Below are 21,196 nucleotides of genomic sequence, written 5' to 3' on the forward strand. Positions count from 1 at the left end.
AAATATATTTACATGTGAAAAAATCTTGACTGATTGTGTAATAGTTTCTCTTAACAGAAGCCTACATTTCCCCTAAATTTATGTCCTCTATGGTATAGTTTAAATCAATGAGCTTTGACAACACTCACTTTCTTAGGAAGAAAAAGGTGGCTTGAACTCCTCTGAAAACCAGAGAAATGACTTTTAAAAAATGTGAAAATAAGCTATATGATCAAAGAAATAAACTAACACAAGAAGCTGGCTAACTTCCCAGGTTCATTGCACATGTCCTTTGCACATTTCAATAAGGGTGCCTAAGAGATGGTCCAGGATTAGGAGCACTGGCCATGCTGAGCCCCAGGAACCGTGTCTTAGAAGGGAATTCCACTCTGCTTGTGGCACCGTGATGGTACACCTACCTTGTGTTCATAATACACAGAGACCTGACACGGTGGACACGCTTTCTTTTCCCTCTTCTCTAAAAACCTGGAGGTAAAGCTGATCCAGATTCAGTCATGCTTCAGTTAGCACAAACCTTGCAGCTGTTTCCTGCAGACCAGCATCCTCTGTTGTAACCTACTTGGCAGCATGGCCAGACTCATCTCAGAGTCATTCTGCATCGTTCCTCCCTTCTGCAGAAATGTAGTGTTTCCCATTCATAGCACCGGTTAAAGTGGTATTATTTTTTTTAATCTGCATCACAGGTCATTCGCTTCTTCACTTTGCAAAGGGAGCCCAAGCCCATCATGATGCAACTTGTCATGAGAACAGAATTTGAAAGCTAAGATTGAAAGTCAGCTGATTTCTCCCCTACTCAAATGACAATATATTAACTCATAGCACCACCTACCTTTCAGAGGAAGAGGAGAAAACAAGGCTTATTTTCCAGATAAGCTCATATGGTTTGCTTAAACAATTAATAGTAAAGTTAGATTTATAGAGCAAAAATAAATTAACAAATACAAACATACAAAAACAAAACAAAAGGGAAAAAGGAAAAATTGAAGTTCTACTCGTTATTATGTAAACACTTGTAACAGTGTTCATACATTACCTGGAAACACTTCATTCAAGTCTGGCCAGGAGCATCCAGGTGATTTTAATGCAACACAAAATATCGGGCAAACTGTATTATCCTTACCTACTAAGTAGAAAGTACAGTTCGGGGGAAACAGCCCGTTTTGATTAGAGGAGGTAAATATTCATTGATATTTTCTTAACTAAACATCAGCTAAAATGGATGTTGTTTTTCCCTCAGAATTTTTTCCATGGTTAGGGTGTTTCCCTTGTTTAGGAAAAAAAAAAGTGACAAGGTACACACCTTCATTTTTTTGCCCCTCAGTATATCTGCCTGCTATCAACAGGAGTGTGGTATGGGAGGGGATTGCTGATGCACACACAGTTCAGACCATGTACACATTCCCTCATATCAAGGTCATCCTTTGATCTCATGCTGTGATAGACAGGATTCTTTCCATAAATGACAATTTCCTTACAGGAGCCCAATCGTTTCAGAGATATTAGAGAAATTATTTTTGATCAAAAGGGGCAAGCATCTGAGCCGATTATTGCCTAATTATTAAAGAGGTCAAACCATGGGAGGCAACTAGGTTGTGTTGCCCATGAACTAAAATGGCTTCTGTTGAAACAGTGCCTCTGTGCAAGCTAGGCGGGGGCCAATGTCCTTAGCATCTACAGGAAATGGAGGTGCTACTGAGAATGATATCCGTCCACAAAAGACAGAGTGCAAGTAAAGGGTTATCTATGGCTGGCTCATGCTCTAGTCCTCGGGTGTAAAAATTAGAGAGGGGGGCTAAGGAGAGGGCTCAGAGAGTAAAGCACTTGCCATGCAAACCTAACGACCTGGGTTTGGCTCCTCAGAACCCATGTGGAAGCCGGACACAATAACCCTCCCTGTTCTCACAGGGGGACGGGAGACCGAGACAAGAAGACTGCCAGGAGCCAGCATGTCACTGTACACAGCAGTGAACAAGAGATGATGCAGCAAACAAGGTGGAAAGCAAGAACCCACACCCCAGGTTGTTCTCCGCCTTCTACACACACACCAGGGAGCACATGTCCACACCCACACGGTATTTAAAGACTTTCAGCCAAACGGACCTTGAAAGTAATGCAACTCATAAAGGTTATTTTGAAAACGGTATTTGGTAATAATTTTAAGTTAATTTGGGAAAAGTTTTGAAGAGTACATTTTAAAATGGCTTCTTAAAACTGAATAGCTGAATTAAGTATTTTCTTAGCAAGTGATATACTGAGGCACTAATTATTTTTGAAGGTTCTTTTGTTAGGGCTATAGTTCATCATGTCACACTTAAAACAACTTGTACTGTAGTCTTTCTTCTGGTGGATTTATGTCAACTGACACTAAGGAGAGCCTTTCTGTGACTGGTGAATTAAATTACCATTCATTACCATCCAATTTAAATATTGTTATCTTGCCAGAGTTGCCAACAGAGAGAAGCTGTTCTAACATTAATGATAATGAGGGACAATTTGGTTCAACAGGCAGAATAAAAGAAGGCTATTTCCCCTCTGTTCTGCTTCCTAGGTCTTCTAGCCTCTTCTGAGATAGGGTCTCACTCTGTAGTTCAGGCTAGCCTTGAACTTATGGGAATCCTCCAGCTTTGGTCTCTCAAGATTATAGGTGTGAACCACCACGCTGAGCTTATCAGCTACTTTTCTATTTTGCATGTCATATTAAAGTAAACTATAATTTTTTTATTTCCTCACATTTGACTGTACAATACAAAGTTGATTACAATGCTTTAACAAACAACATTTTGTATTTAAAACAATACAAACTTACAATGTGCAGTAAGAGAGAACACAATTTATTTCCATTTATTCCAAGTCAGCAGGAAGAGCTTACTGCTAAAGTTTAGATTAACTGCAGCTTTTCAAGGAAAAAATTCTCCCAGTACTGTCTGTGAGATGGAGTCCCACTGTAGCCCAGCTAGCCCGGATTCAGCTATCCTCCTTCTTCAGTCTCCCAAATGCTCGAGGTGACAATGCAAACCCAGTCTCTCCCCTAACTTCTATGAGGTATGGTCTCTGAACAAACAACTCTCTTGTTCTTCTTCCTCTTTCTTCATTTTTATTTTATTCTTTAAAAGTTCACAGTGTCATAGAAGTGAAAAAGAAGACTGGAAATATATATAGCTAAGGCCTTATATACACAAAAATTTAATAATGTTGTCACAACCCCTAATAAAATGTAATCCTTATTTACTAATCCAGAATAAACTAACTGTACATATTAAATTGTTCCAGTATATCAAGAGCACTGCTTATAAAAAAAAAAAAGAGGTCCCAATATGCCTGGACATCTCTTTGAAGGTCATTTATAACTTCAACACGATTAAGGTAGAGTTCTATCTATTTTTTAAATTATACAATATCATACATTTACAATTATCCCCAAATTTCAATGAACCAAACATGGATGTGATTTACATCAGTTTAATACCTTCCTGTACAGCACCAGAAGTTAAAAATGGATCTGACTAAGTAAATGTTCTTTATTAGTCACAACTTATCATCACACATTTCTACAATAAATGTACAGGGAAAAGGAACACAGCTCAGGCCAAGGCTTTCGCCTTATATAAATAAGCAATAAGCATTTCATCTACTCCATACTCACAATCAATTGCATATCTGGTTAACAACTACTCAGTAAACGTCTGGTCTTTGAAGGCTACGCAAGTCGCATGGGATTCTCTAGGTTTGCTTTGAAACTTTCAAGAAACCTGGTAGCCAGTTCGTCATCAACCACTCGGCTGTCACTTGACATTGTGACAGTTATAAGCTGGTGCTGCCGCAGCTGGGGGTTCCCCTCTTCATCCTCTGCGAGCTTCAGCACTGGTCGGAATCTCCCAACTGCCAAAATACAGGCCTGGGGAGGGTTGATCACAGCGGCGAACTCATCGATGCCGAACATCCCCAAGTTGGAAATACTGGAGAGGGAGAGAAAAACCGCTGAAGGTAATATGGTCCCAAACACATATTTGTCCTTTATTAAATACCTGTAGTTTGCTACTCAGCCTTATACCATGCTACTTAAGGACAAAGAGTATGTCCACCAGCAGACACACAAATATCATAATTATTCTCAAACAGTCAGTACTCAACTGGAGGTCCTAATCAGAGACATACTGCAAGGAAAAGAAATGTGAAGTGTGACTAGTGACAGAAGGAATACAGCTGTTAGGATTTACAGCTGCACTGATGGTCCACACAGAAGAGCTAAAACTCAACACAGAAACAAGATTAGTAAGTGAATTTATGTTGCCAGGCAAAAGGCCAATATCATTCATTATATTATATGTAAGTTATTAATATTTAACTATGAAATTTGAAAATAGTATCATTTAGCATAATGCCACAATAATAAAGCATATTGGGTAGTAGATTTAATGAAGATCTATGACCTCTACAGAGAAAAGAATAAAACAAATGAAAGAAATCAAAGCATGCAGAAATACCCAATACTGATTGAATTGCCAAATTTAATGCAGAACCCCAGTCAAAATCTCAGCTAGGCATATGCTGCGTATCTGTCTGAAAAAAATGACAGAGGGACCCTAAAATCTGTTGGGCTATGAGGAGCCAGAAAAGATAATCATGAGTGTAAACAAAACTGGAAGGTTTCCTTTCCAAGCATATGACAGTAGTGTTTTAATGCTAACTGAGCAAAAGCCAGGCAAACAATGAGAACATGACATGGAAGCTGAACAGAACACTCAAGTCACCCTCCCAGTGCTACGGGGAGAAAGCTTTCAGTATGCAATCTTGAGTTGATCTCATGTGTTTACGGGAAAGAAAGATCCTTGACTCCTACTTTACCCCACGTGGAACTCTAATTCCTGACGGACTGTGATCTAGCTTCCTGTGAAAAGAGAATGGCAATGCCTCCCAACGACAACCTGAAGGAGCTTCAGTGGAAAGACCAAAGTTCCTGACAGGAGACAAATGGCACCAACCATGATGCAAAACATGGGCAAATTTAAAACATCACCAGAGAGCCAGGGGCAAGGAAGAAGGATCTGAAGCCACTTGACCTGTACATGCATCCTACGGAGACTGTGCATCTGCACGTGCTAAGTCCTACAAATTGGTTTTAAAAAGCAGATGTAAGACTTTAATGACTTCATCTGATGAATTACCAGGCAACCAATAACTGATGAATAAGAAAGTGTTCATTACTATTCATTGGCATGTTACTGACCCCAAAAGCACCACTAAAAACCCCCAAGAAATGGCAACATTTAAAGCCTAACATTAAAACGCTGTCAAGAACACAGAGCACTAGGACTCCATGCAATGATAAGAGAAGCCATTTTGAATAGCCATTTTGGAAAACTCTTTGACAGAATCTGTCAAAGCTTTTAATCCAGGAATTCTACTTTCAGGACCACACAACAAAACTATGCACCCTAAGACAACGGGAAGCATGTGCATGGTCTGGAAAGAACTTTCACACCTATGGGAACGAGAGCGACATGGCTGCACTGACCACCACACACTACAGCAGTGAACGAACGACTGCTTCTTCAAACAGCAGTCACGGTGGAACGCTCATCAACACAACAGCAAAGGGCTAGACGGAAAGATTACCATGCTCCTACGGAGTGCTATTTACGTGCTTTGTAGTTACATAACGATAAAGCAGCAAAATGAAGCCATGACCATTTTCACAATGACATTACCTTTCAAAGAGGGATGACAGCCATTATAGCACTTTTAGAATTTGTCAGACTGCACCCCCCACTTCACACCCCCACCCCCCCCCCCCCCCGGCAAAAAAAAAGAAAGAGATGACATTAGGAAGTATAAAAAGCAGCTTTTGAAGATGTGTTCTGTATCTTTTTTGGGGGTAGTATCATAGTTCTTCATATTACAAAATATACAGGCCACATTCAGTATATTTTATGTTAGTGACACTTAAAGGTAGAGCTGGTAATGAAAAACTATCATAGGTACATTATTTAGATGATAATAATAATAATAAATCACGAGAAAGGAAATGGCTGAGGTTTATAACTACCTTGCTTATAAAGTAACTAAAAAACAAAAGTTGAAGAACTTGAGCATCATTTTATGATGCTAACAGCTAATAAAAAGAATGTTTATTTCACAACTGACAGGTCCCTCTAGCTGTGCCTAACTATTCTGAGCAATACTTTCACATGCCTGCTATTTAAATTAAAGTATGATGTTGAGCCTATATTTTTAAAACGTCTTAACGAACACACAAAAATGGCTGACATGGACTGAATAAGTCTTATTCTATTTGCTTGATGCTACTGATAATTCAGTTTGAATCTTACCTAAAAGAGCCTCCTTGGTACTCCTCAGGCAACAATTTTCCATCTCTTGCTTTCTTCGACAGAACCTGAGAAAAGAAGAGAGCACAACAACAAAGTCACGCTCTAGGTGATCGTGTCCCTGGAAATATTTGTACAGGGTCTACTCTCAGGTTCATGGCAAGTGGTAGATGTTCACACAGACAATAGGAGAAGTCAAACCTCAACAATGCTCCTTGAAAAGCTTTCAAGCTCTCAAGTACCAACACTGGGCAATGGTCCCACGTCTTCTATACACAACACTTTATATGCTGCCTATAAAGCTTTTTTCTTGTACCACAAAAATATGAAAGTTGGCATTCTTGTCAATCTCCTAAGTTTTGGAGAAATTCTAATAATGTACATGTCTTGTCAATTAAAAGGATAAACCTGCCTTTGCCTTTTAATGAAGAAATAAGCATAGTACAGGACCTAGGGTTTGCTACTATATAATATATATACTATATATAAATACATATATAGTAATATTAACTACATTATAATATATATGTAATATAGTAACTCTCTATAAAATACATACAAATGATGTAGTAATGGTATTCTGCATATCTGAATTTGGTTGGAACTTGCCTTTAACCCCACACTGACATCTTAGGGGTGACTTGGGGTCAAGAAGTGAGTAAGTAGCACCGGTTTACTTAGCCAGAGGACCACAGATGGATTTATAGGGATACACAGGCCCTTGAAAGATTATCAGCAAGTTTTATTAAAAATACAAATTCATTGAACAACTAACTAGTGGATTCCAGCACTCTCCTAGAATTGGATCTATGGTGATGAACAAGGTAGTTAACATCAGAGAGCAGAGAACAGAGAACGGTCAACAAATAAACACATTACTTTGAAATAGTGAGGCAACGGGGTCATGGAACACAGGACAGGGAAATGTACAAGCCATGGATGCTACAGAAGGCCTGGGAGGTAGCACTGGACTGATACAAACAGTGAGAAGGAGCCAGCCAAGCGAGGGTCCAGGAGAAGCTGTACATTGCCAGCATGAGTCCTGGGCTAATCTGCCCAAGATCCAGGGACCCCTCAAAAAGATGGCTCCTGCCTGCCCAGGCAAAGAGCCACGGAGCTCTGACTGCACATTCCTGCATAGCCTTTACTGCTTCTTTGGTGGATGACTGGTAACTCAAGCCTCTCTGTTCTGAACTTTCTGTCTCAGCATCTCTATCCTGAGCTACATGATTGGTCTAACAGCCAGAACACTGTAGCTGCACAGCTACATTCCTTTTCTTTTCTAGCCGTCAAGTTACTGCCGTGTGTGTGTGTGTGTGTGTGTGTGTGTGTGTGTGTGTGTGTGTGTGTTAACTGCTGATTCTTCAGGGATTTCCATCTGTTTATCTCTTTAATATGGAATATGTTTTCTTTGTTTGTTAAGAAAATATTATTGATTTAGAGGAACAATGGCCTCTAACTGTTCAATGGCCAAACAACTTGGTGGAAAATGTAAAGCTTGCCTGTTGGTAGAACTCTACTCTAGAGTCCAGCTGACAGACAGGGTTGAGTGACAGATCCACCACTTAACTGCACAGGGGCTTACACAAATTATTTAAGAGTTTTCCTTATCAGTTTATCAACCTCATGAAATTATTATTTTGTGCCTGATAGGATGTCTTTAAAGAGAACTGGAGAGAATATGTAAGAAAAGCTTACAACAAAAGCTGACACACAGGACTAGCATTGTGGTACACAACTTCAGTCCTAACACTTGGGAAGAAGGCAGAGGTAGGTGGATCTCAGTGAGTTCAAGGCCAGCCTGGCCTATAAAACGAGTTCCAAGACAGACAGACCTAAGTAGAGAAAACTCTTTCAAAAAGGGGGGGGGGGAGAAGCTGACACACAGAATGCCAGCTGCTGTTATTACAGTCATTCTTGTCACTGTTAATTATACAAACACCTTTAGAATTCTGTAACAAGATTGCAAAGCATTCACTTAAGAGATAGTCATATTAGTCTACATAGACACAAAATGATTTTACTTCTAGAATTAAAATCATTCTAAGTTTTTTCTGTTCAAACACAAACGCATTATATTTTTGAACAAGACACAATATAAAATCTTCACATATAAAGAGCAACAAAATAGCAGCTGTAAAGTGACATTCTTCCAAAACTGGAACTTGGCTTGCCTGCCTTCCCTGGAGGGTAAGGAGTCAAAATTCCACATGAAAGCACAGGCGAGTAAGTGCATTTATTACCAGAAGAGCTGCAGCTGAGTCATCATGACTAATGAGATTAAGCACAACACCTAGTTTAGTGCCTGGCTCCCATCAGATCAAGAGAGGCATGCTGACCTGGGCTGGAGCAGCTGTGCCTTCTTCAGCCAGTGCTCGGCAAACCTGAAAGGTGCTGGGACTACTTCCTCATCTCTTAAGCTAAGGTTCTTTCAAATGCAAGGACCAGAGAATGCTAGCATAGCTATTTTAATAATGTGGTATTATAGTAGTAAAAATTGCCAAATTGCTCAGAACCAATGAAACCTGTAATAGTTAAAGTGTAATGCACATAAAGATGGGGGAATTCCAGCTCTACAGATCAGTGACTTTCACCTAGCATTTTAAAAATGTTATTTCAACGCTTACTCTCATTTCACCTTCACAACACTGAAGCACATGTTTCTCAATAGTGCTAAAAATCCTTGATAAAAAAGTTCATGAACAGGATTGCCCAGAGCCTGAGCTTCCCTTTGTGGCACTTCCAGTTACCCTGTGGTCAACTCACAGGCTGAAAATATTTAATGGAAAATTCTAGATATGAATAGTAATTTTGATATTACATGCTGTTCTGAGTAGCATGCTGAGAGAATGGAGCTAAACAACGCATGCACGGCCTCTCTGGTCCAGCGTCCTCATGCGTGTATATATACTGCCCGCCCAGATGACACTTGAGTAGCTCTCTCCACCAGGTCAAGTCTCCTGGCATCACCAGAGTGATCACTACAGTGTTCATGTTCACCTAATTCATATTGTACTTAAAAATGTTTCCAACGGGCAAGAGTAATGATGCTGGCAATTTTATTACATGATACCGTTATAACTGTTCTACTTTAGTGTTATTATTAACCCCATACTGTGCCCTATTCATAAATTAAGTTTGCACAGGACTGCATGTACAGGGAAAAGTACATGTGGACTGGTTTGGGGCATCTATGAGGGGGCCTTGGAATGTATCCCTTGTGGACAATAAGAAACAACTTATGTTATATCCCAGAAAATCAGTCTATTAACTTTGACTTTTGAACTGACCTAACTAGTACAACCTTTCAATTAAGAAATATAGTTATATTTTAATTCATATAGATATATGTTGCAAATCTTTTCAAAGAAGAATGAAGAACTAAAAATGTTAGACCCACTAAAATTCATCTTTATGTATAATTCTAAAACTCTAAGTAAGATAATTTTTTATAGCTTTATGTTTGAAAACAGACCAACTTGCAATGTTTACTTTGGGCAAATAGAATCGTGAGCTCCCCAAGGAAGTCTTATCCTCTGCCTTTTATCTATTACATAACCTATTCTACCAATCAGTATAAAATACATCCTTGCTATAGGAAAAATGAAAACAATCAATCAAACGAGTATCAAAGTTTCAATGTGAACACTTCAAGACCCATGATACTTCTGCTAAGAAACACCCTTGGAAATTACCGTGGCTGTCAGAGTTGACCTGAACGCTCTCTACTTTGGAATGTGATATGCTTTAGTGACAAAAAGTCCTTTATATTGAACTTTAAAAATTGCTTTTCAAGAGATTCAAGAAAAACTAAAGTATCTTTGCTTTGGTTTCAGTGGTCTTATTTACAACTTTAAAATCGACCTGAAATAACACTGTTGTGCTGGCTAGTCTATGTTAACTTGACACACAAAGTACAATAATCTGAAAGGAGGAAACCTTAACTGAGAAAATGTCTCCATAAAACCTGGCTCTAAGGCATTTTCTTAATTAGTGATTGATGGGAGGGCCCATTGTGGGCAGTGCCATCCCTGGGTTGGTGGTCCCGGGTTCTGTAAGAAAGCAGCCTGAGCAAGCCAGTAATTAGCACTCCCGCATGGCTTCTACATCAGCTCCTGCTTCCAGGATCCTTACTTCCTTCAGGGATGAACGGCGCGGTGGAAATGCAAGTCGAATAAACGCTTTCCTCCCCAACTTGCTTTTTGCTCATAGTGTTTTGTCACAGCAGTAGAAATCCCAACTAAGACAATCTTTAAGATTTAATTTTGGACTTTGAAAAGTTAAGGTTTTGTCCAGAACATGAATGAAGCTGACCTCTAATTCAGCTATATATCACTTTTCGAATTTTTAAATGTTAAATATCCTAAAATAGGTAACACCTTGACAAAAACTGAAAACCTAAATGTGTAAGAGAAACACTTGAGATCACCACTCCTCCCCACAAAAGCCACAGTACAATCTGATCACGTCAAGAATCCTGGAAGGAGGCTGAGACATGGCTCCACGGTTAGCAGTGTGCACTGCTCTTGCAGCAGACTAGGATTCATTGCCAAACACCCACAGTCACAACTGCCTACAACTCCAGCCCCAAGGGCATCTGGACACCTGGCCTGAGGACACCTGTACTCACACATGGACATATCCTCCCCTGACATAGAGACACATTTAACAAAAGGCTCTCAGCAGGTGCGAAGACGGAAGTACAGTCAACAGTCTGAGAGCACAGTTTTCTGGACACACACCTTTACAGAGTCCGCGATCTCCTGTACACCCTTAGCAGCTGCATCCTTTATGATTGGTGTAATTAAACCTTTATCGGTTGCCACAGCCACGGAAATGTCAACAGAGGGCAGCTGCTTTGGGCCTTCTCCATCCCAGCTGACATTAACCCCAGGCATTTGCTGCAAGTAGAAAGAACACATGCTATGAAGGAAGCAGTTTGGGATTAAAGTGGTCAGAGAAATATGACTTACATTATTGCACATGTGACTACAGCTGGACAGAAGAAAAGACATAAAACTCTGGTTTGGAAAAAACGGCTTGGATCACCATTGATTACTGTTCATGTTTGGGAAGAGCAAACACTTTTTGGCAGTATGACTGAGACAATTCTGATGATATACATGCTTTAAACTACATGACCAATATGACCTTGAGGGAGACAATGCAGCAGAAAACAGTAGTAATATTCAACTACTTTCCTTTGTCATGAAAACTTGTCTTTTTAGCACAAGTCTGTAATACATATTAAAAGTAGTGAGTCCTCTATTTAAAAGCAATTTCCTGAGCATCACAAACAGGAGATAGACATTACAGATGCACAGGTACAGATTTAACATAAAGAGAACTACTCTGAAAGATGAAAAGAATATATAAAATGACTAAATGCCTGGCAGGTGTGTATTGATATTACCAAGTATCACAGGATGAAAACGGTGCTGAATACAGAAATCAAAAGGCAGCTTCTCTTCTCAGGAATTCTCTGCTTTCTGCAGAGTATAAGGCCCATGAGTCCAGGGTGTCATCTACCAAGAGAAGAGCAGTCTGCCTCCACTCTGCCTGTCTCACTGAGATCGTGCCACTCTGCTAGGATGACTTTCTCACTCTATGTAGATGCTCATTTTCTTCCTTTAGTCTGTATGTCAATCATGCTGAGACCTTCTCTGTATTGTCCATTCACAACAATGCCACAATGTTAAAATAGTGAAAAACAACATCCTAATCCCTCAACAGATCAAACTACAAAAAACGAGGGGCCAGAGAGACGGCTTGGGTTGAGAGCTTATACTGCTCTTGTAGAAGATCAGAGATTCTAAATTGGATTCAAAACAATATTCATAATCTTAACCTTTTTTTTACAAATTATTAAAATGAATTCCACACTCAAGTTTTCTAACACAGACCTAAGAAAGGGAAGGCACACATAATAAAACAAAGTAAATGGGAACACAAGTCTGCAACAATACAAGCAAGGGCATTTAAGAACATCTCAGACAACATCAACACTGAAGAATCAGAGCAGTCAGAGGCTCCAGACTAACATGGTTGGGAAACTGCACAAGGTGGGCAACTTTCTGGGAAAAAACATGCTTCAAAAATGAAGAGAAGGCTGAAAATCAGGCAAGTAATAACTATGAAGGTAATTGAGAAAGCACCAAGGTCTCATTAAAACCAACTAGATTTTGGTGATTTTTACTGAATTCCATAAAACTAAAAATAAAAGCCCTCTAATGACCTGAAATGAGTATAGGTAAGGATAAGAAAAGGGCCAGAATTCACTTCATCAAGTCCTGACAGGGCTGGAGTGACAAGACAGTCCAGAGGCAGAGCACCTGCATGCATGGGCAAGGCCCTGGGTAATCAGACTTAAACCAGAGCAGAACTCTGTAAAGTAACAACTGCAGAAACAAACCATGAAGGCTTGTGTTTACGCTGTCACTCATGGTCACTGCTCAGACTTACTCTGCACTTCGTACAACAGGGGACAAATTAACATTTACTGAATAAATTGTCTTTATTCTGCCATAATTACTTTGGGAGTCCTTTTGATTCGCAGTGTCTTTACCTGTAAAGCAAACAAAATTAAACAACAGGATTTTTTAGCAATAAAATTACACACACTCTAAGCCAAGAGACATTTAGAAGCCACAGTTAGTTTGCTGTGGCCACTTACTTTAAGAGTAACAGCTGCTGCTCTGATGATAAAGTCATTCACTGAGACTTTAATGTCATCTGAAAGAAAAATTAGCATATTCAAACCGGTATTTGTAACACTGACTCTTATGATTTCAAACTTGTAGATTACGGACATGTCTGGCACACAGTGATGAAAATACACCAGATCTGTATTTGCTTTGAGAAACAGGTTTCCTTGCTTTAGCAAAATGTGGATTACACAAAGTCTTACACACAGTTTAAGTCACAGATACAAAAGCTCACTTCTAGGGGTGGAGGTACAGCTTACCAGAAAACTGTGCTTACTAGGCTCAGGACCTTGCATTCTATTTTCAATATTCTTCCCCATCAAAATGTTCACCTCTAAGCCTTGATTACCATTTTGTGAAGTTATTCAGAAATCATGCACGAGAACTTGAAGAACACGTTGCAACTACAATCAAGTAAAAGGCCCAACTAGCACGCCACTTAAGGGCAAACAATCTCTGTACTTGTGCAGAGGTTTTTCTCATTTTCAAATGTCTTTATTCTATGCACATTTTATAATATATTGATAATATTAGAAGATCAGTATATGTAAGCACATTAAATAGATGATTGTATTTATAAAGGGCGTTTAACATTTCCTTTTTAAACAAAGTGTATGACAAAAAGAATTTAAGACAAGCTCCTTTAAGCATTAAAACAGGGGCTTAAATGGAAGCTGCTTTTTAACTCAATGCCATAGGATACAGCAACTGCCAAAGATGAAGTGATGCTGGCACTGGTCCTAGCGCAAATGCTGAGGATCTCTGTGAATTTATGGTAAATCCATGTGGCCAAATTTCCTTGCAGTATACATAATAATTTAAGGACAAAGCTGGGTCCCCTCCTTCCCATGTCACTGATAATAAGCAAATGTTTGACTTTTCCCTTTGCTACTGCCAATGGGTATGATGGCACCTGAGAGGTAAAGCACACCCCTTTCTTTCAAGAATTTGTAGAAAGACTTCATGGTCAAGATGTAGTGAATATATGGCAAGAAACATGTATTCTGCTACTGTGCCATCATGGAATTCTATGTGAACAACAGCTCACTACAAAAGTATTTGGGAGATTTGAAATAGAGCTTAGACAAACTGCACCAGCCCTTACACCGTAAAACCATGCAGTAAGCATCCGCCGCACAGCAGTCTTCTAGTCACATATCCAGAAATATATAGACATTCTGTTTGGTTTGTTAAAAATCTCCTCTAGGAGTAGAAATCTAAGTGTATTGCCAGTATTTGGAGACATAAGGATAACCACAGGCTAAAGATTTGGTTTATAAAAATTCAAAAATATGGCAGTCATATTAGGAACTCATTCTGTTGACCTCACCTAGCCCCGTCAGCTGCTCACAGGCATACAGTGACAATCCAGATTCCTACAGCCAGAAGCTCCAGCCAATGACACCACCTAAGCCCACAGCCCTCACCTAGAATTCGGTCCTCATTGTACTGCAGCACATTATCACTTTCTTCACCTTCAGCACCTGCACGTACTGGTTTCCCTGGCTGCTCAGATTCTCCTGGTTTTCTCCTCTTGACTACTCATTTCCTCTTAGTCCCTCATCTCAATGTTCTTATGTCCCAGATAGGAACTTCTAGTTCCATGGTTCTGATGTCCTCATATGATGATACCCCCCCATTCCATTTCTAACTTTCATGTTCAGAAACATGACTTATGGACTGTATATCTAGCTTCACATAAGATGCTTCTATCTCCAAAGCTATAGGCTTCTCAGATCCATTGTGTGCAAAGGTCAACTATTTTCAGTTTCAGTTTCTTACTATGGGAAATTTCAAGTACTGCTGATAGTTACTAAACACACGGTTAAGAAACTGAACTTGGTAATGTTCACCTATAACCTAGTGTTGGAGAGCTAGGGATAGGATGATCATGAATCTCCATCGGCTGCAAAAAGAACTTACCTAAAAGTACCAAATAAACAAAGCAACAAAAACCCCAAACAAACCCTAATTTAAATTACCAATTAAAATTCCAGATGTACACAGTTTCACTCTTAAATTCTATCAACATTAAAAAGAGAATCCCATTCTACCAAACACTTCCATAAAGTAAAGGAGGAAGAAATATTTTCCAACTTTTCTACATGAGCTGAAGACAAACCTTGGGAACACAAACAAGCCCAAGGAAAGAAAAGCGGAAGGGCAGTATTTCTTATGGGCATGTGTGTAATTATATAACAAATATTAATATAATTATACATAGACAGACTATCTTGGACTTGTCCCAGCCTCCTGAGTGCTACTAACACCCAGCCGATGTAAAGACTCTTAACAAAACGTTAATAAGATCAAACAGTACATGAAGAAGCTTTGGGTGGGGGATATTGGGTTGATTCAACAACTGAAGTTCAACCAATGTAGTTCGGCATCTTAACCAAAAGGGAAAAGTTCTCTCAAAAGATGACCAAAAACTTTTTGACAAAAGTTCGGCATCCACTCATGCTTAAAATTCTCAGAATACAGAGAATGGGAATTTCCTCAACCTGAAAACGATCTATAAAAACTTACTGTAAATGTTGAAGACTGAATGCTTCTCCCCACCCCAAACACAGGAACATATAAAGAATAAATGCCTATATGACTGACCTTTGTCATGATACCAAAAACCTTAGCCAGTGGAATAAGGAAAAAAAAAGCAAATGGTCTGGGAAGGTTGAAATAAAATCTTCATGCTAACAATCCACACCTCTCTGAAACTTTATTTTGAAATGTGCTTAGAGATAGTTCAATTTAATATCAGAAAACACGTTTTGAAAATACAATTAAAAATTTCATAAAGAAGGGTAGCACCTATGTGAAGTCTAAAACTTACCACCTATGGCACTCTTAAATCGGCATTCTTAGATCAGTTAAGTGTTTTATTAAGATCTTTGTTTGTTCAGCTAGTATTATCAAAAGGTATTCAAAATTAAGACAAGCATTTAGCCTGAGCAAGCAAGTCATTCAACTGTTCTTACAAAAAGTAACTCAAGGGAGACAAAAATATTAAGCTTATTTTTACTTACGAAAACAACCACTGGCCAGTAAGTGGCACCGTATTAGTACTGGCAGGGCTCTGAGTGTGGCAGAGTGTAGGATGTGTGTGAACTGAACAACAGGATGGAAACATCACCAAGGAGATTGTGGAATGGAAGCATGGAAGAACAGAAATCCTTATTGTGCAGAGTAATAATCTGTGACTAATTCAATATTATGCACCCAATCTATTTCATGCAGGAGAAAACATTGCTCCCCCTCATCTCTGTGCTAAAATAAGCCAGTGAAATTGGGTTATGGAATGATTAAAAGATACACAAGGTGCATTTTATAAGGACTTGATTATCATCAGATTACCCTGCATTCTGCGTTAAGTCAACTCAACTTTACTAACCTTTGACCAGATCTCGTCTAACTTTTAAAACTGCGCCAAGGTCACAGTCAGCAGTAGCATAGGCATGAGGCACAGTACTTTTTGATTCAGTTAACCTCTTGGCAATAACTCTTCGAATATTGCTGGCAGGAATTTCAGTGAATGTGCCCTGCAATTAAAAAAAAAAAAGGCAATTTGTCCACCAAAACATAAGTAGAATGAAAGAAAAAAAATAAAACAACTACCTATCTGAAATCCTAGAAACCTAATAATTTATGATACAAAAGATGATACAAAATTTATGATACAAAATTTCCTTAATTTAAGGAAAGTACTATTAAATTTCTTTATATAAAGGGGGAATATAAGAAATCTAAGTATTTGGCTTGAGTTTATAAAACTAAAATAGCAACAAAACATAGCAAAATTTAAATTTCAGTTATGAATAAGACATCTTGTATTACCATGTTTAAGATAGCTAGAAATAAACCAATCCATCATCACCATGTATATATGTACCATGTGTATACACACAAATGAACAAATATGTTGAGTATGGGAGGAACACAATCACTATATACATATATACAATGCGTATATGTGCACATATGCACAGGTATGTTGAGTATGAGAGAATACAGAAAGAAGTATCTACCTATCCATCCAGACAGTCTGTAGACAATTTTTGTTACAAATACTGACTATAGGCAAGTCTTATAAAAATGGCATAATGCAGAAAAAGGCAACACACTATATAATGGATAATCAGTCATAGAACATGCATTTTTGTGATTTAAAAAATAATGAGTATCTTATTTCCTAGGAATTCAAAATATAAAATATAAATGAGATAATAAATCTTCCTGTAATTTCAATATAAATTTTCTTGTAAAGGCATGGGCGTCCAGTTATGTGTAATCCCTTCCTCATCTTTATTCTATTCTAAAATGGAATTATAGCCACCAAAAGATAATAAAAAACAATAATTTATTTTTCCTTTTACAAATGATATTTTAAGGACACTTTCTGCTAGCAACGTGTTCTGATCACATAGAACACATGGTCTCTATATTCTGTGAGCATCTTAAAGACTTACCTTCCTACCTTGAATAACCTACTATAGCCACTTTAAGGAAGATCTGACACCACCAAATTTTTGTACAGACAGTACAATGTTAATATGCATAAAAAATGTTGCCCATGAAACTCAGTCCTCTGTTCTTGCCAAGTATGATAATGAACAATCTTCTTTGTCAGTGGGAGCAGTGTGCATTTACGTCCCTGATTTTAAAGGGACAGAGAAGAAAAATGGGATAAACAGAAGAAAAACAATCTTGACACTTCTTGTCTCTGAGGAGGAATGTGGACTCTGTTGTACGGTAATTCTAAATAGTTCTTCATTCCCTCAACAAAAAACAAATATGCCCATAAACAGGAGCTGCAAATTAGTCTTATATCCAAGGAAAAATGCCATGGTTATAGCACACATGTACTGTACTGAGGGGTTACAATTCATGGTAAAATGGAACGGAATCACAGTTCTACTTGGGAGACAGTGCCATACAAACAATTCTGTTTGTGCCACGAAATCTACAAGAAAACCATTTGGGGTACTCTCTATGTTTACAACTTTAAGCTACTGTTTAAATGGATTGATAAAAAGTACTTATAAGCACACAGTACCCGTTTTTATTTTCTTTCTAATGTATCTAAACAATAGAATCTTTCTGAGAAGACCTCACCGCTGCATTAGGTTGCCCAGGGATGGATACTGGTGGGATCATTGGCCGAGGGTAAGATGGCCCCGCTGTGGCCTGAGGAGGCACAGATGCTGAGAGAGTGGACGGAGGAGCTGCGGCTGGTCTGGACTCGGTAATCTTGCCCATCTGTTTCAGCTCAACTAATTTGAGTGCATCTCTGGAAATGAGAGGAAATTGGATAACCATGAAACAAGAAGGAATATAGGCAGTCTGAGAAAACAGTGCTGAGGTGTGAAAGGAAGATAAACACTAAAAACAAATACTACAAAATCTAAGCAAGTCTTTCCCTAAACCAGGAGTTCTCAATCTGCAGGTTGCGACTCCTTTGAGGCTGCATATCAGATATTTACATTACGATTCATAACAGTAGCAAAATTACAGTTATGAAATAGCAACAAAATTATTTTATGGTTGGGGGGAGGTCACCACAACATGAGGACTGTATTAAAGGGTCAAAGTGTTAGGAAGGCTGAGAACCACTGGCCTAGATGGTCTTCTGATTCTTAGTAGGTATCCAATGGGTAGTCATACATTTCCAAAACCCAATTAATAATTTGAATTTATAATAATTAGAACTCATTGGACATATCTGAGATAATTATTTCCCCCAAAAACCCTCTTGCTTAACTTAGCATCTTATGGTAGCATAATACGTAGAATTCTGTGACAGGTCTATCTATTTGATCCTAGAGTGTACATAATCCCTCAGTATTGCGTAAAGGTAGTAATCTGTATTAAAAAGTAAACTTGTCTTTTATTGGAAAATAAGTGTCACTAGTTAGATGAGCAATGCAATAATTAAGACATATTTTACTTTATGTTCATGAGATAACTGTCACATGGCATCAGAAAGTGCCAAGTTCATAATGCCAATGGCTTTCATTAGAATACTTCCGAAATTATTATCACTTAGAATAAAAAAAATAAGCTACTTACAGACCTGTCTTTTGGACTACTTTGTAAAACAAAGGCACATTTGTTTACAAAGGGATAAAATTAAGACTATAATATATGTGAAGTCCTGAGTTCAGTTTGCTAGGTTATAGTTAGCAGTCAACTTGACACAGCCTAGTCATCTGAGAAGAAAGTCTTAATTAAAGGACTGCCCAGGTTGGACTGGCCCGTGGGCATGTCTGGGGGGGGGGCGACTGTCTTGATTGTTAATTGATAGAGGAGGGCCCAGCCGACTGTGGGGGCCCCAGTCCCTGTGCAGGCGTTTCTGTGCAGGTGTTCCTGGAATTTTTTAGATGAGAGCTCCAACTGACAAAGCAATTGAACTGCTACATCATGCTGGATTCCTAACCCTGAAAGAGTGGGGGAGGAGGAGAAAGGCGAGTCCTCCAAGTGTCACATGTGTCGCTTATGTTATGCCACTCACATCAGCCAGGTGGGCGAGGTACTACTCCTCATTTAGACACACGTGGACTCAAAACAGTTAAACTCAGTATCTAACTCAGTCTGTCTCAAACACCCACTCATTCCAGGTGCTAGGAGAAAATGTCGTTAGACAAGACTCTTCCCACCAAGCTTCTTTCTCCAGAGGAGTTATCCATCAGTCCCATGAACAAACCACAGCAATGGTAGGTAACGCAGCCTTAAGAAGGAATAAAGCAGAGTAATGAGTCAAGCAGTGAGTGAGAAGACGGGTTATTTTGAAACAGACAGCTGGGGGAGGCCTGGGCAGATCGGACCTTAGCAGGATGGTGTAGGTGGGCAGGTTAAAGGGCTGGGAGAAGGGTGTCTATGTGACTTCCAAGATGAGCTTTGGAAGAGACAGAGGACCAGAATAGAAATGTAGTGAGCAAGGCAAAGAGGTAGGCAGCTGAGTACAGCCAGGCTTGGGAGCACTTGGGTAGGCCCAGGTTCAGAGCGAGCTGAAAGCCTGTGTGTGTCGTCTACCTCTCTAAAGGCAGTGGACATGCTATGCAAATGAAATCAAGTGAAAGCAGAGCTGTCTCCTAAGAACAGACTAGCAAGGTATTAATCCACAATGAGTAGACTGCTGGGATTGAACAAGGAATTGGGATATGCCTAATCTAAAACTACTAGTAGGACCTTCGGACAAGGCCCTAACTCACCAGACACAGTCACAGAGGAAGAGCTGGTGACAGTACTGCTTCTTACAACCCGGTGACAGAGTGGCAGAGGGAGTGAAGGGACAAGTGTCCCCAGGAGTGATTTGTGGACCTTTAAGGCTTTTAGCCAGTTTCCTTCTACTTGGAAATCAATTTTTACCCATAATATTTATAACCCAATCTCAAATTGTGTCAAGGTCAATGACAGCTGACACAATTCATGGAGACTGATGTCATGAGGCCAAAGGCCAGCTGGATGAAAATGTAAGCACTGATATAAAATAGGTCCCACTGACCCAGAACGATGATTCCATGAAAGGAATTTCCTTTTCTAGAGCGCTTATAAGTTACAGTCCAACGTTATAGTCTGTATTATCCCCAAATAGCAGACACATTTTCTTACCCAGATTGTTAGCTTTGTCAGTTGTCAGATGAAAACAAACCCAAGGAGCTGGTAAAAATCTAACAGACTAGTACCCCACTCATCAATCTAAAAACGAGAGTGGCATGTTAACTTGACACAGCCCTATTTCCCGTGGGCATGACTGATTTATCAAGGAAGACATGTTTTGGTTTTACTCTGAAGTAATTAAGATTACTGGGTAAAACAGTACTTGGTGAGGAATAAAAGTGAAGAGGAGCCATTAATCATAAAAAAAAAAAAATAAGTAGAAAATAATTCTGACCAGAGATTTGTAATAAACTTTTATTATTGATTTTACAATTATATAGCTCATGAAGTGTAAATGTTAATTGTTGTTTAGTAACAGCCAACAATTTAGTTCCTATAATGCAGAGATGATTTTAATGATTTCTGCTCATTAAAACAATTAATCAGATTCAATTGGAAGCATTCACTGGGCATTAAGAATGCTAAAACTGAGCCGGGCGGTGGTGGCGCATGCCTTTAATCCCAGCACTCGGGAGGCAGAGCCAGGCGGATCTCTGTGAGTTCGAGGCC

The 21,196-nt window shown here is 39.1% G+C and overlaps 1 protein-coding gene across 1 annotated transcript in view; it reads right to left on the reverse strand.

Moving 5' to 3' along the window:
* Positions 1-2,697: 2,697 nt before the first annotated feature.
* Positions 2,698-21,196, reverse strand: part of Pdhx (pyruvate dehydrogenase complex component X) — a 65,841-nt gene continuing 47,342 nt past the window's right edge. The window contains exons 6-11 of the mRNA XM_028877919.2: positions 18,143-18,317; positions 16,422-16,569; positions 13,000-13,058; positions 11,069-11,227; positions 6,330-6,394; positions 2,698-3,956 (exon numbers count right to left, since the gene is read on the reverse strand). Coding sequence (XP_028733752.1) covers positions 3,698-3,956; positions 6,330-6,394; positions 11,069-11,227; positions 13,000-13,058; positions 16,422-16,569; positions 18,143-18,317 — 865 coding nt within the window. The 3' untranslated portion in view covers positions 2,698-3,697. The remainder of the gene's footprint in view (positions 3,957-6,329; positions 6,395-11,068; positions 11,228-12,999; positions 13,059-16,421; positions 16,570-18,142; positions 18,318-21,196) is intronic.

The sequence above is a fragment of the Peromyscus leucopus genome, chromosome 4 (assembly GCF_004664715.2).
Source record: "Peromyscus leucopus breed LL Stock chromosome 4, UCI_PerLeu_2.1, whole genome shotgun sequence".
NCBI lineage: Eukaryota > Metazoa > Chordata > Mammalia > Rodentia > Cricetidae > Peromyscus > Peromyscus leucopus.